The sequence below is a fragment of the Mustelus asterias genome, chromosome 8, assembly GCF_964213995.1.
Source record: "Mustelus asterias chromosome 8, sMusAst1.hap1.1, whole genome shotgun sequence".
In the NCBI taxonomy this organism is placed as follows: Eukaryota; Metazoa; Chordata; class Chondrichthyes; order Carcharhiniformes; family Triakidae; genus Mustelus; species Mustelus asterias.
The window spans coordinates 46,047,403-46,060,411 of NC_135808.1; the positions used below are offsets into that span (position 1 = coordinate 46,047,403).

The 13,009-nt window shown below is 45.0% G+C and overlaps 1 protein-coding gene across 1 annotated transcript in view; it reads left to right on the top strand.

The window, feature by feature from the left end:
- tnr (tenascin R (restrictin, janusin)) overlaps positions 1-13,009 on the top strand; it is a 383,262-nt gene that overhangs the window by 352,652 nt on the left and 17,601 nt on the right. The window contains exon 19 of the mRNA XM_078219166.1: positions 7,342-7,503. Within this exon, the coding sequence (XP_078075292.1) occupies positions 7,342-7,503 (162 nt within the window). The remainder of the gene's footprint in view (positions 1-7,341; positions 7,504-13,009) is intronic.

A 13,009-nucleotide genomic window follows, 5' to 3' on the forward strand; every position in this document is an offset into this window, starting at 1 on the left:
TGAATGCACTGTTACTGTGGCTCACACTACCATGAACACACTGTTACAGTGCCTTACACTCACTGTGAACACACTGTTACTGTGTCTCACTTACTGTGAACACACTGTTAATCTGTCGAACCCTGTCAACACACGGTTACTGTGAATCACACTCACTTTGAACGCACTGTTACAGTGTCTCACAATCACTGTGAACATTGTTACTGTGTCTCACGCTCACTGTGAGCACACTGTTTCTGTGTCTCATACTCAGTATGAACACACTTTACTGTGTCTCACACTCTGTAAACACACTGTTACTGTGCCTCACACTCACTGTGAACACACTGTTACTTTGTCTCACTTACTGTGAACACACTGTTAATCTGTCGAACCCTGTAAACACAGTTACTGTGTCTCACACTCACTGTGAACACACTGTTAATCTGTCTAACTGTGTAAACCCACGGTTACTGTGTCTCACACACCTTGTGAACTCACTATTACTAAGTCTCTCTCTCATTGTGAATGCACTGTTACTTTGTCTCACGCTCACTGTGAGCACACTGTTTCTGTGGCTCACACTCAGTATGAACACACTGTTAGTGTCTCACGCTCACTGTGAGCACACTGTTTCTGTGGCTCACACTCAGTATGAACACACTGTTAGTGTCTCACGCTCACTGTGAGCATACTGTTTCTGTGGCTCACACTCTGTATGAACACACTGTTACTGTGTCTCACACTCTGTAAACCCACTGTACTATGCCTCACACTCACTGTGAATACACTGTTACTGTGTCTCATACTCATTGTGAATACACTGTTCCTGAGTCTCACGCTCACTCTGAACACACTGTAACTGTGGCTCACACTACGGTGAACACACTGTTCCAGTGCCTCACACTCACTTTAAACACACTGTTACTGTGTCTCTCACTCACTCGGTGAACACACTGTTACTGTGTCTCACACTGACTGTGAATGCACTGTTACTGTGAACTCACACTGACTGTGAATGCACTGTTATTGTGTCTCACACTCATCCAGAATGTAGTGTTACTGTGCCTCACACTCACTGTGAACACACTGTTAGTCTGCCTCACGCTCACTGTGAACACACTGTTCCTGCGACTCACACTCACTGAATGCACTGTTACTCTGGCTCACACTACCATGAACACACTGTTACAGTGCCTCACACTCACTGTGAACACACTGTTACTGTGTCTCACTCACTGTGAACACACTGTTAATCTGTCGAACCCTGTAAATGCATGGTTACTGTGTGTCTCACTCACTGTGAACTCACTGTTACAGTGTCTCACACTCACTGTGAACACACTGTTACTGTGTCTCACTCACTGTGAACACACTGTTAATCTGTCTAACTGTGTAAACCCACGGTTACTGTGTCTCACACTCATTGAGAATTCACACTGTTACTGTGTGTCACACTCACTGTGACCACACTGTTACTCTGCCTCACACTCACTGTCAATACACTGTTACTATGTCTAACACCCACTTTGAACACACTGTTACTGTGTCTCACACTCACTGTGTGAACACACTTTTTCTGTGTCTCACACTCTGCAAAAATGGAAACAAGATGCAGGAAGGGCCATTCGGCCCTTCGAGCCTACACACCATTCATTTTGATCATGACTGATCATCAAGTTCAATATTCTGATTCCCCCTGCCCCCCCTCATCCCTTGATCTATTTAGCCTCAAGAGCTATACTAATTTCCTCTCGAAACCAGCGACAGCTACATTCACCACCTTCTGGGTTTCTCCTCGCCTCAGTTGTAAAAGGTTTACCCATAATGCTCAAACTATAATCCCTAGTTCTGGACTCCCCAGCATTGGGAACATTCTTTCTGAATCTACCCTGTCTCGCCCTGTTAGGATTTTATAAGTTTCTATGAGATCCCCTCTCACTCTTCTAAACTCCAGTGAATATAATCCTAAATGACTTAGTCGCTCCTCATATGACAGACCTGCCATCCCAGGAATCAGCCTGGTAAACCTTTGCTGTACCCCCTCTATCGCAAGGACATCCTTTCTCAGATAAGGACACCAAAGCTACACATTATACTCCAGGTGTGGTCTCACCAAAGGCCTATACAATTGCAGCAGAGCATCTCTATCCCTATACTTCTTATGTTCCCTTATGTTCTTATACTCAAATCCTCTCATTTTGAAGGCCAACATACCTTATTATTGCCTGCTATACCTGCGCGCTTACTTTCAGCAACTGATGCACAAGGACAGCAATGTCTCACTGAATATCCACCCCTCTCAATTTACACCCGTTCAAGTAATAATCTGTCTTCCTATTATATTCCTAATTCCACAACTTCGATGTTGTGGCCATCTCGGAGACATGGATAGAGCAGGGACAGGAATGGTTGTTGCAGGTTCCGGGGTTTAGATGTTTCAGTAAGATCAGGGAAGGTGGTAAAAGAGGGGGAGGTGTGGCATTGTTAGTCAAGGACAGTATTACAGTGGCAGAAAGGACGTTTGATGAGGACTTGTCTACTGAAGTGGTATGGGCTGAGGTTAGAAACAGGAAAGGAGAGGTCACCCTGTTGGGAGGTCTCCAAAAAGTTCCAGAGATGTAGAGGAAAGGATTGCAAAGATGATTCTGGACAGGAGCAAAAGTAACAGGGTAGTTGTTATGGGGGACTTTAACTTTACAAATATTGACTGGAAACGCGATAGTTCGAGTACTTTAGATTGGTCAGTTTCTGTCCAATGTGTGCAGGAGGGTTTCCTGACACAGTATGTAGATAGGCCAACAAGAGGCGAGGCCACATTGGATTTGGTACTGGGTAATGAACTAGGCCAGGTGTTAGATTTGGAGGTAGGTGAGCACTTTGGTGATAGTGACCACAATTTGATTACGTTTACTTTAGCGATGGAAAGGGATAGGATATACCGCAGGGCAAGAGTTATAGCTGGGGGAAAGGAAATTATGATGCGATTAGGCGAGATTTAGGATGCATAGGATGGGGAAGAAATCTGCAGGGGATGGGCACAATTGAAATGTGGAGCTTGTTCAAGGAACAGCTACTGCGTGTCCTTGATAAGTATGTACCTGTCAGGCAGGGAGGAAGTGGTCGAGCGAGGGAACTGTGGTTTACTAAAGAAGTTGAATCTCTTGTGAAGACGAAGGAGGAGACTTATGTAAAGATGAGACATGAAGGCGTGGTCCCCTTGTTCAAGAAGTGGAGTAGAGACAACCCTGGTAATTATAGACCAGTGAGCCTTACTTCTGTTGTGGGCAAAGTTTTGGAAAGGATTATAAGAGATAGGATTTATAATCATCTAGAAAGGAACAATTTGATTAGGGATAGTCAATACGGTTTTGTGAAACGTAGGTCGTGCCTCACAAAACTTATTGAGTTCTTTGGGAAGGTGACCAAAGAGGTGGATGAGGGTAAAGCAGTTGATGTGGTGCAGATGGATTTCAGTAAAGTGTTTGATAAGGTTCCCCATGGTAAGCTATTGCAGCTATTACAAGTTAGCCAGGAAGGACCTGAAGAGAGAGCTAAGAAGAGCCAGGAGGGGACATGAGAAGTCTTTGGCAGTTAGGATCAAGGAAAACCCTAAAGCTTTCTATAGGTATGTCAGGAATAAAAGAATGACTCGGGTAAGATTAGGGCCAGTCAAGAACAGTAGTGGGAAGTTGTGCGTGGAGTCCAAAGAGATAGGAGAGGCGCTAAATAAATATTTTTCATCAGTATTCACACAGGAAAAAGACAATGTTGTCTAAGAGAATACTGAGATACAGGCTATTAGACTAGACGCGATTGAGGTTCATAAGGAGGAGGTGTTAGCAATTCTGGAAAGTGTGAAAATAGATAAGGCCCCTGGGCCAGATGGGATTTATCCTAGGATTCTCTGGGAGGCTAGGGAGGAGATTGCAGAGAAATCATAGAAATCATAGAAACCCTACAGTGCAGAAGGAGGCCATTCGGCCCATCGAGTCTGCACCGACCACAATCCCACCCAGGCCCTACCCCCACATATTTTACCCGCTAATCTCTAACCTACACATCTCAGGACTCTAAGGGGCAATTTTTAACCTGGCCAATTAATTTAACCGGCACATCTTTGGACTGTGGGAGGAAACCGGAGCACCCGGAGGAAACCCACGCAGACACGAGGAGAATGTGCAAACTCCACACAGACAGTGACCCAAGCCAGGAATCGAACCCAGGTCCCTGGAGCTGTGAAGCAGCAGTGCTAACCACTGTGCTACCGTGCCGCCCCAATGGCCTTTGGCTTTGATCTTTATGTTGTCATTGTCTACAGGAATCGTGCCAGAAGACTGGAGGATAGCAAATGTTGTCCCCTTGTTCAAGAAGGGGAGTAGGGACAACCCTGGTAATTATAGACCAGGGAGCCTTACTTCTGTTGTGGGCAAAGTTTTGGAAAGGATTATAAGAGATAGGATTTATAATCATCTAGAAAGGAACAATTTGATTAGGGATAGTCAATACGGTTTTGTGAAGGGTAGGTCGTGCCTCACAAAACTTATTGAGTTCTTTGAGAAGGTGACCAAAGAGGTGGATGAGGGTAAAGCAGTTGATGTGGTGTATATGGATTTCAGTAAAGTGTTTGATAAGGTTCCCCATGGTAGGCTATTGCAGAAAATACAGAGGCATGGGATTGAGGGTGATTTTGCGGTTTTGATCAGAAATTGGCTGGCTGTAAGAAGACAGAGGGTGGTGGTTGATGGGAAATGTTCATTCTGGAGTTCAGTTACTAGTGGTATACTGCAAGGATCTGTTTTGGGGCCACTGCTGTTTGTCATTTTTATAAATGACCTGGATGAGGGCGTAGAAGGATGGGTTAGTAAATTTGCAGATGACACTAAAGTCGGTGGAGTTGTGGACAGTGCGGAGGGAAGTGGCAGGTTACAGAGGGACATAGATAAGCTGCAGTGCTGGGCTGAGAGGTGGCAAATGGAGTTTCATGCGGAAAGGTGTGAGGTGATTCTCTTTGGAATGAGTAACAAGAATACAGAGTACTGGGCTAATGGTAAGATACTTGGTAGTGTGGATGAGCAGAGAGATCTCGGTGTCCATGTGCATAGATCCCTGAAAGTTGGCACCCAGGTTGATAGGGTTGTTAAGAAGGCATACGGTGTGTTAGCTTTTATTGGTAGAGGGATTGAGTTTCGGAGCCATGATGTCATGTTACAGCTGTACAAAACTCTGGTGCGACCGCACTTGGAGCATTGTGTACAGTTCTGGTCGCCGCATTATAGGAAGGATGTGGAAGCATTGGAAAAGGTGCAGAGGAGATTTACCAGGATGTTGCCTGGTGTGGTGGGAAGGTCTTATGAGGAAAGGCTGAGTGACTTGAGGCTGTTTTTGTTAGAGAGAAGAAGGTTAAGAGGTGACTTAATAGAGGCATACAAGATGATCAGAGGATTAGATAGGGTGGACAGTGAGAGCCTTTTTCCTCAGATGGTGATGGCTAGCACGAGGGGACATAGGTTTAAATTGAGGGGTGATAGATGTAGGACAGATGTCAGAGGTAGGTTCTTTACTCAGAGAGTAGTAAGGGCGTGGAATGCCCTGCCTGCAACAGTAGTGGACTCGTCAGATGGGATAAATACAGTAAATGGCAGAACCCTCAAGAGTATTGATAGGCAGAAGGATCTGGGTGTACAGGCACACAGGTGGAGAAGGTAGTCAAGAAGGCGTATGGCATGCTTGCCTTCATTGGCCGGGGCATTGAGTTTAAAAATTGGCAAATCATGTTGCAGCTTTATAGAACCTTAGTTAGGCCGCACTTGGAATATAGTGTTCAATTCTGGTCGCCACACTATCAGGATGTGGAGGCTTTGGAGAAGGTACAGAAAAGATTTATCAGGATGTTGCCTGGTATGGAGGGCATTAGCTATGAGGAGAGGTTGGAGAAACTTGGTTTGTTCTCACTGGAACGATGGAGGTTGAGGGACGACTTGAGAGAAGTCTACAAGATTATGGGGCGGCACGGTAGCACAGTGGTTAGCACTGCTGCTTCACAACTCCAGGGTCCCGGGTTCGATTCCCGGCTCGGGTCACTGTCTGTGTGGAGTTTGCACATTCTCCTCGTGTCTGCGTGGGTTTCCTCCGGGTGCTCCGGTTTCCTCCCACAGTCCAAAGATGTGCGGGTTAGGTTGATTGGCCAGGTTAAAAAAAAAATTGCCCCTTAGAGTCCTGAGATGCGTAGGTTAGCGGGATTAGCGGGTAAATATGTGGGGGTAGGGCCTGGGTGGGATTGTGGTCGGTGCAGACTCGATGGGCCGAATGGCCTCCTTCTGCACTGTAGGGTTTCTATGATTTCTATGATTTCTATGAGGGGCATGGACAGAATGGATAGTCAAAAGCTTTTTCCCAGGGTGGAAGAGTCAATTAATAGGGGGCATAGGTTTAAGGTGCGAGGGGCAAGGTTTGAAGAGATGTACGAGGCAAGTTTTTTTACCCAGTGGTGGGTGATTCATAGATTCATAGAACCCTACAGTGCAGAAAGAGGCCATTCGGCCCATCGAGTCTGCACCGACCACAACCCCACCCAGGCCCAACCCCATGTCCCTACATATTTTACCCGCTATTTCCTCTAACCTACGCATCTCAGGACACTAAGGGGCAATTTTAGCATGGCCAAGCAACCTAACCCACACATCTTTGGACATCTTTGTGCCTGGAACTCGCTGCCGGGGGAGGTATTGGAAGCAGATATGATAGTGACTTTTAAGAGGCGTCTTGACAAATACATGAAGGAAGGGAATAGAAGGATATCGTCCTTGGAAGTGTAAGGGGTTTTAGTTGAGTCGGGCAGCATGATTGGTGCAGGCTTGAAGGCCTGAAGGGCCTGTTCCTGTGCTGTAATTTTCTTTGTTCTTTGTTCTGACTGCCAATCAGGAAAAGACTCATAGGTGCCAACTTTGCTTCCTATCTGCTAACCAGCTTTCTATCCATCTCAAGACATTACCTGCAATCCTATGCACTTTTCATAGTAGTCCGTTAGACCTTGTTGAAAGCCTTCTGAAAGTCTAAATAAATCACATCTACTGGTTCTCCTCAGTCAACTCTACTCACAAAATTCCAATAGATTTGTCAAGCATGATTTCCCTTTTGTAAATCCATGCTGACTTTGTCTGATTACACCACTGCCTTCCAAATGCAGAGTTATGAAACCCTTGATAATAGACTCTAACAACTTCCCCAATACCGACGTTATTGTTGCACTGTTACTCTGTCTCACACTCACTGTGAACACACACTGGCACTCTCTCACATCCTCTCTACTTTGACACTGCCTGTTTCTAACTTGTTGATCTCTGTGTTTTGTGGGTTTAGGTTTGGACAACATTCATAAGATCTCTGCTCAAAGCAGATACGAACTCCGCATCGATCTCCGTGATGGCCGTGAATCAGTGTACGCAGCGTATGATCGATTTTACCTGAGTGATTCCAGGAACCTGTACAAATTGAGACTGGGAGATTACAATGGGACTGCCGGTGAGTTTTATTTACTTTCCGATGTGGAATAGAAATTTATTAATGGTTAATATTGGAAAGGTAGGAACTTTCATTCAGTCAAAATTTCATTCTTCTGAAATGTCATGGATCGCAAGTAATAATGTGGTAGTAATTTCCCCTGAGTGAATGGTGCTGAAACATCTGTGCTAATTGCTGCTGTCTATGTGGTGTTGGTACGTCCTCTGCCTTTTTCTCTCCTTATTTGCGGAGACCACCAGACTGGGTAACGATTACAGATTCCCTGCTTGGAGCACATTAGTGAGTGGGCAAGTTGAGCTTTTATAACAATCTGGGAGCTTCAACCCCACTATTGTTGAGAGTGTTATTTTATTCCAGATTTATTTTAACTCCTCCAGCTGCCATGGTCGGATTTGAACTCATGCTTTTGGAGAATTACAAAAGATCCTTTGAGGCAGAAGTAGATCATTCAGCCCCTCTACCCAGCTCTGTCATTCATTAAGAGCATGGCTGATCTGATGAGACACTAACTCTACTTTGCTATCTGTCTAACCCAGCCTCCACAACTCTCTGTGGAAGAGAGTTTCAAACACTGCCATCCCTCAGAGAGAAGAAATACTTCCTCATCTTCCTTTTAAATAGGAAACCTTTATATTTAATCAGTACCCCATAATGCCAGATTCCCCCCATGAGGGGAAATATCCTCCCAACATCTGCCTTGCCAAACTCTCTCAGGATCTTATATGTTTCAAAAAGATCATCTCAGTTAAGGACAAGACCAGAAATTCCAAGATTATTGAGGAAGTTTAGAAACATAGAAACATAGAAAAACTACAGCACAAAACAGGCCCTTCGGCCCCACAAGTTGTGCTGAACATATCCTTATCTTTTAGGCCTACCTATAACCCTCCATCCTATTAAGTCCCATGTACTCATCCAGGAGTCTCTTAAAAGACCCCATTGAGTTTACCTCCACCACCACTGACGGCAGCCGATTCCACTCGCCCACCACCCTCTGTGTGAAAAACTTACCCCTAACATCTCCCCTGTACCTACACCCCAGCACCTTAAACCTGTGTCCTCTCGTAGCAGCCATTTCCACCCTGGGAAAAAGCCTCTGAGAGTCCACCCGATCTATGCCTCTCAACATCTTATATTCCTCTATTAGGTCTCCTCTCATCTTACGTCTCTCCAAGGAGAAAAGACAGAGCTCCCTCAGCCTATCCTCATAAGGCTCAATCCAGGCAAGATCCTTGTAAATCTCCTCTGCACCCTTTCAATTTTTTCCACATCCTTCCTGTAATGAGGCGACCAGAACTGAGCACAGTACTCCAAGTGGGGTCTGACGAGGGTCTTATATAGCTGCATCATTATCTCCGGACTCCTAAATTCAATCCCTCGATTGATAAAGGCCAGCACACCATACGCCTTCTTAACCACCTCCTCCACCTGCGGGGCCGATTTTAGAGTCCTATGGACCCAGACCCCAAGGTCCTTCTGATCCTCTACAGTACTAAGAGTCTTTCCCTTAATATTGTACTCCTTCATCCCATTTGACCTGCCAAAATGGACCACTACGCATTTATCTGGGTTGAAGTCCATCTGCCACTTCTCCGCCAAGTCTTGCATCCTATCTATGTCCCTCTGTAACTTCTGACATCCCTCCAGACTATCCACAACCCCACCAACCTTCATGTCGTCGGCAAACTTACCAACCCATCCCTCCACTTCCTCATCCAGGTCATTTATGAAAATGACAAACAGCAAGGGTCCCAGAACAGATTTAGAAAAAGACCCATCTATACCCACTCTCTGCCTCCTTTGGGCAGGCCAGTTCTGGATCCACAGGGCAGCCGCCCCTTGGATCCCATGCCCTCTCACTTTTTCTAGAAGCTTTCCATGGGGGACCTTATCGAACGCCTTGCTAAAATCCATATCAACCACATCTACCGCTTTCCCTTTGTCAATGTGTTTAGTCACATTTTCGAAGAACTCCACCAGGCTCGTAAGGCACGATTTGCCTTTGACAAAGCCATGCTGAGTATTCTTCAGCATACTAAACCTCTCTAAATGCTCATAAATCTTGTCCCTCAGGATCTTCTCCATCAGCTTACCAAGCACTGAGGTTAGACTCGCCGGTCGGTAATTTCCTGGGCTATCCCTATTCCCCTTCTTGAAAATAGGAACCACATCCGCAATCCTCCAATCCTTCGGCACCTCTCCCGTCTCCATCAACGACGCAAAGATCATCGCCAGAGGCTCTGCAATCTCTTCCCTCGCCTCCCACAGTAACCTGGGGTACATCCCATCCGGACCCGGCGACTTATCTATCTTGATGCCATTCAAAGACTCCAGCACAACCTCGATCTTAACTTTTACATTTGATTTTGGCATTCAGGTGAACATAAGGTGCTTCACTCCAGGTATGATTCAAGTGACCCACCAGGAAGCTTTTATCAAAACAAATTTTATTTAAGAACACAGAATATAACAGAAAGAGTTGGCATAACTTTTACCAGTTAAAATACTTAAACATGACAACGTATAATTCTTAACAGCTAACTATCTCTATTGTCCAAATTTAGAAGGAATACCTACAGAACTGAACCCTTTTTTAGAACCAGTTAGCACAGAAACCAAAGATGCTGACATCGGTCCTAGATTTTAAGCCTTTTGACACTTCTGGGGGGTGATCCAGACAGACATCTGTCTTCCAAATCCCATGCAGCAACTTCCAAAGAAGGTTCCATCCCAAACAGTAGATTCTCAGAGAAAAAGTCTTATTTCTTGGCAGATTCCAGTCTCCACTTCAGACAGAGCAAGAGATACAGCTCTTTCTCAAAATCCCAAATGCATACTAAGAACATAACATAAAAACTAGGAGCAGGAGTAGGCCATCTGGCCTCTCAAGCCTGCTCCACCATTCAATAAGATCATGGCTGATCTTTTCATGGACTCAGCTCCACTTACTCGCCCGCTCACCATAACCCTTAATTCCTTAACTGTTCAAAAATGTATCTATCCTTGCCTTAAAAACATTCAATGATGTAGCCTCAACTGCTTCACTGGGCAGGGAATTCCACAGATCCTCAATCCTTTGGGTGAAGAAGTTCCTCCTCAGCTCAGTCCTAAATATGCTCTCCCTTATTTTGAGGCCATGCCCCCTAGTTCTAGTTTCACCCGCCAGTGGAAATAACTTCCCTGCTTCTATCATATCTGTTCCCTTCATATTCTTATATGTTTCTATAAGATCTCCCCTCATTCTTCTGAATTCCAATGAGTATAGTCCCAGTCTACTCAGTCTCTCCTCATAAGCCAGCCCTCTCAACTCCGGAATCAACCTATGAATCTCCTTTGTACGCCCTCCAGTGCCAGTATATCCTTTCTCAAATAAGGAGACCAAGACTGTACATAGTGCTCCAGGTGTGGCCTCACCAGCACCTTATATAGCTGCAACATAACCTCCCTGTTTTTAAACTCCATTCTTCTCAGAATGAAGGACAAAATTCAATTTGCCTTCTTAATTACCTGCTGCACCTGCAAACCAACTCCTTGTGATTCCTGCACAAGGACACCCAGGTCCCTCTGCACAGCAGCATGCTGCAGTTTTTTACCATTTAAATAATAGTCCATTTTGCTGTTATTCCTACCAAAATGGATGACCTCACATTTACCAACATTGGACTCCATCTGCCAGACCCTCGCCCACTCACTTAAACTATTTATATCCCTTTGCAGACTTTCAGTGTCCTCCGCACACTTTGCTCTGCCAGTCACCTTCGTGTCATCTGCGAATTTTGACACATTACAGTTGGCCTCCAACTCCAAATCATCTATGTAAACTGTAAACAATTGGGGTCCCAACACTGATCCCTGAGGCACACCTCGAGTCACTGATCGCCAACCAGAAAAACACCCATTTATCCCCACTCTTTGCTTTCTGTTATTTAACCAATCCTCTATCCACGCTAATACGTTATCCATAATGGTGTGTCTCTCACCCAAACCAAACTGGTTAGGCCTTCACAAGACTACTTTTATCTTATGCAGCATCCTTTGGTGTGGCACCTTGTCAAATGCCTTCTGGAAATCCAGATACACCACATCCACAGGTTCCCCATTGTCTACTGCGCATGTAATGTTCTCAAAGAATTCCACCAAATTAGTCAAACATGACCTGCCCTTCATGAACCCATGATGCTTCTTCCCAATGGGACAATTTATATCCAGATGTCTCGCTATTTCTTCCTTGATGATAGATTCAAGCATTTTCCCTACTGCAGAAGTTAAGCTAACCGGCCTACACTTACCCTTTTGTCCACCTCCGTTTTTCAAGAGTGGCCTTGAGTTTTCTGTGAGAGCCTAGCTGTACCCAGTCATATGACCTTACCTGTCAATCAACCTAATCAAGCACTACTCTGCAATATCCCAGGGAAAACACAAAATAATAGAACGCTGCATTAGTTCAGTTTGAACAAACATTGGAGCAATTAAGATCAATTATGTCCCTGCAGTAACAATACAGGGCTGCTGGGTCCAGACAAAATGGCTCTGATAAAAAGAAAGGGGCTAGTAAATGCATTCAGCACAGAAACATGACTAAAATACATTTCTAGAAGGCACAGTATGGTCACACCTCTCATTCTTCTATACACCAATTGGTATAGATCCAACCTGCTTAAAGTTTGCTCATAAGACAATCCTTTCAGTCCAGGAATCAGTCTAATGAACCTTCTTTAAACTACCTCCAAATCAAGTATATCCCTCCTTAGAGAGGGAGACCAAAACTGTACCCTATATCCAGGTGTGGCCTCACAAGTGCCTTGTACAGTTTCAGCAAGAATATCATTAAAATGGAGAGAGACTGCAGAATGATGTGGTACCAAGGGATTTGATTGTCCTCAGCCATGAATCACCAGAATTTTCAGAATGAAGAGACAAGGTATAGATAGGATTTCATGCAGAGAAGCCTGAGGAAGAAGGGCTGGGAAAGACAAAATAGACTAGATGAGACAGTTCTGAAGAGTCTGCAGGGAGTTCAGTTCTGGTCACCACACTTCAGGAAGGTTGTGAGCGTTCTTGAGAGGGTATAGAACATAGAACATAGAACATTACAGCGCAGAACAGGCCCTTCGGCCCACGATGTTGCACCGACCAGTTAAAAAAAAAACTGTGACCCTCCAACCTAAACCAATTTCTTTTCGTCCATGAACCTATCTACGGATCTCTTAAACGCCCCCAAACTAGGCGCATTTACTACTGATGCTGGCAGGGCATTCCAATCCCTCACCACCCTCTGGGTAAAGAACCTACCCCTGACATCGGTTCTATAACTACCCCCCCTCAATTTAAAGCCATGCCCCCTCGTGCTGGATTTCTCCATCAGAGGAAAAAGGCTATCACTATCCACCCTATCTAAACCTCTAATCATCTTATATGTTTCAATAAGATCCCCTCTTAGCCGCCGCCTTTCCAGCGAAAACAATCCCAAATCCCTCAGCCTCTCCTCATAGGATCTCCCCTCCAT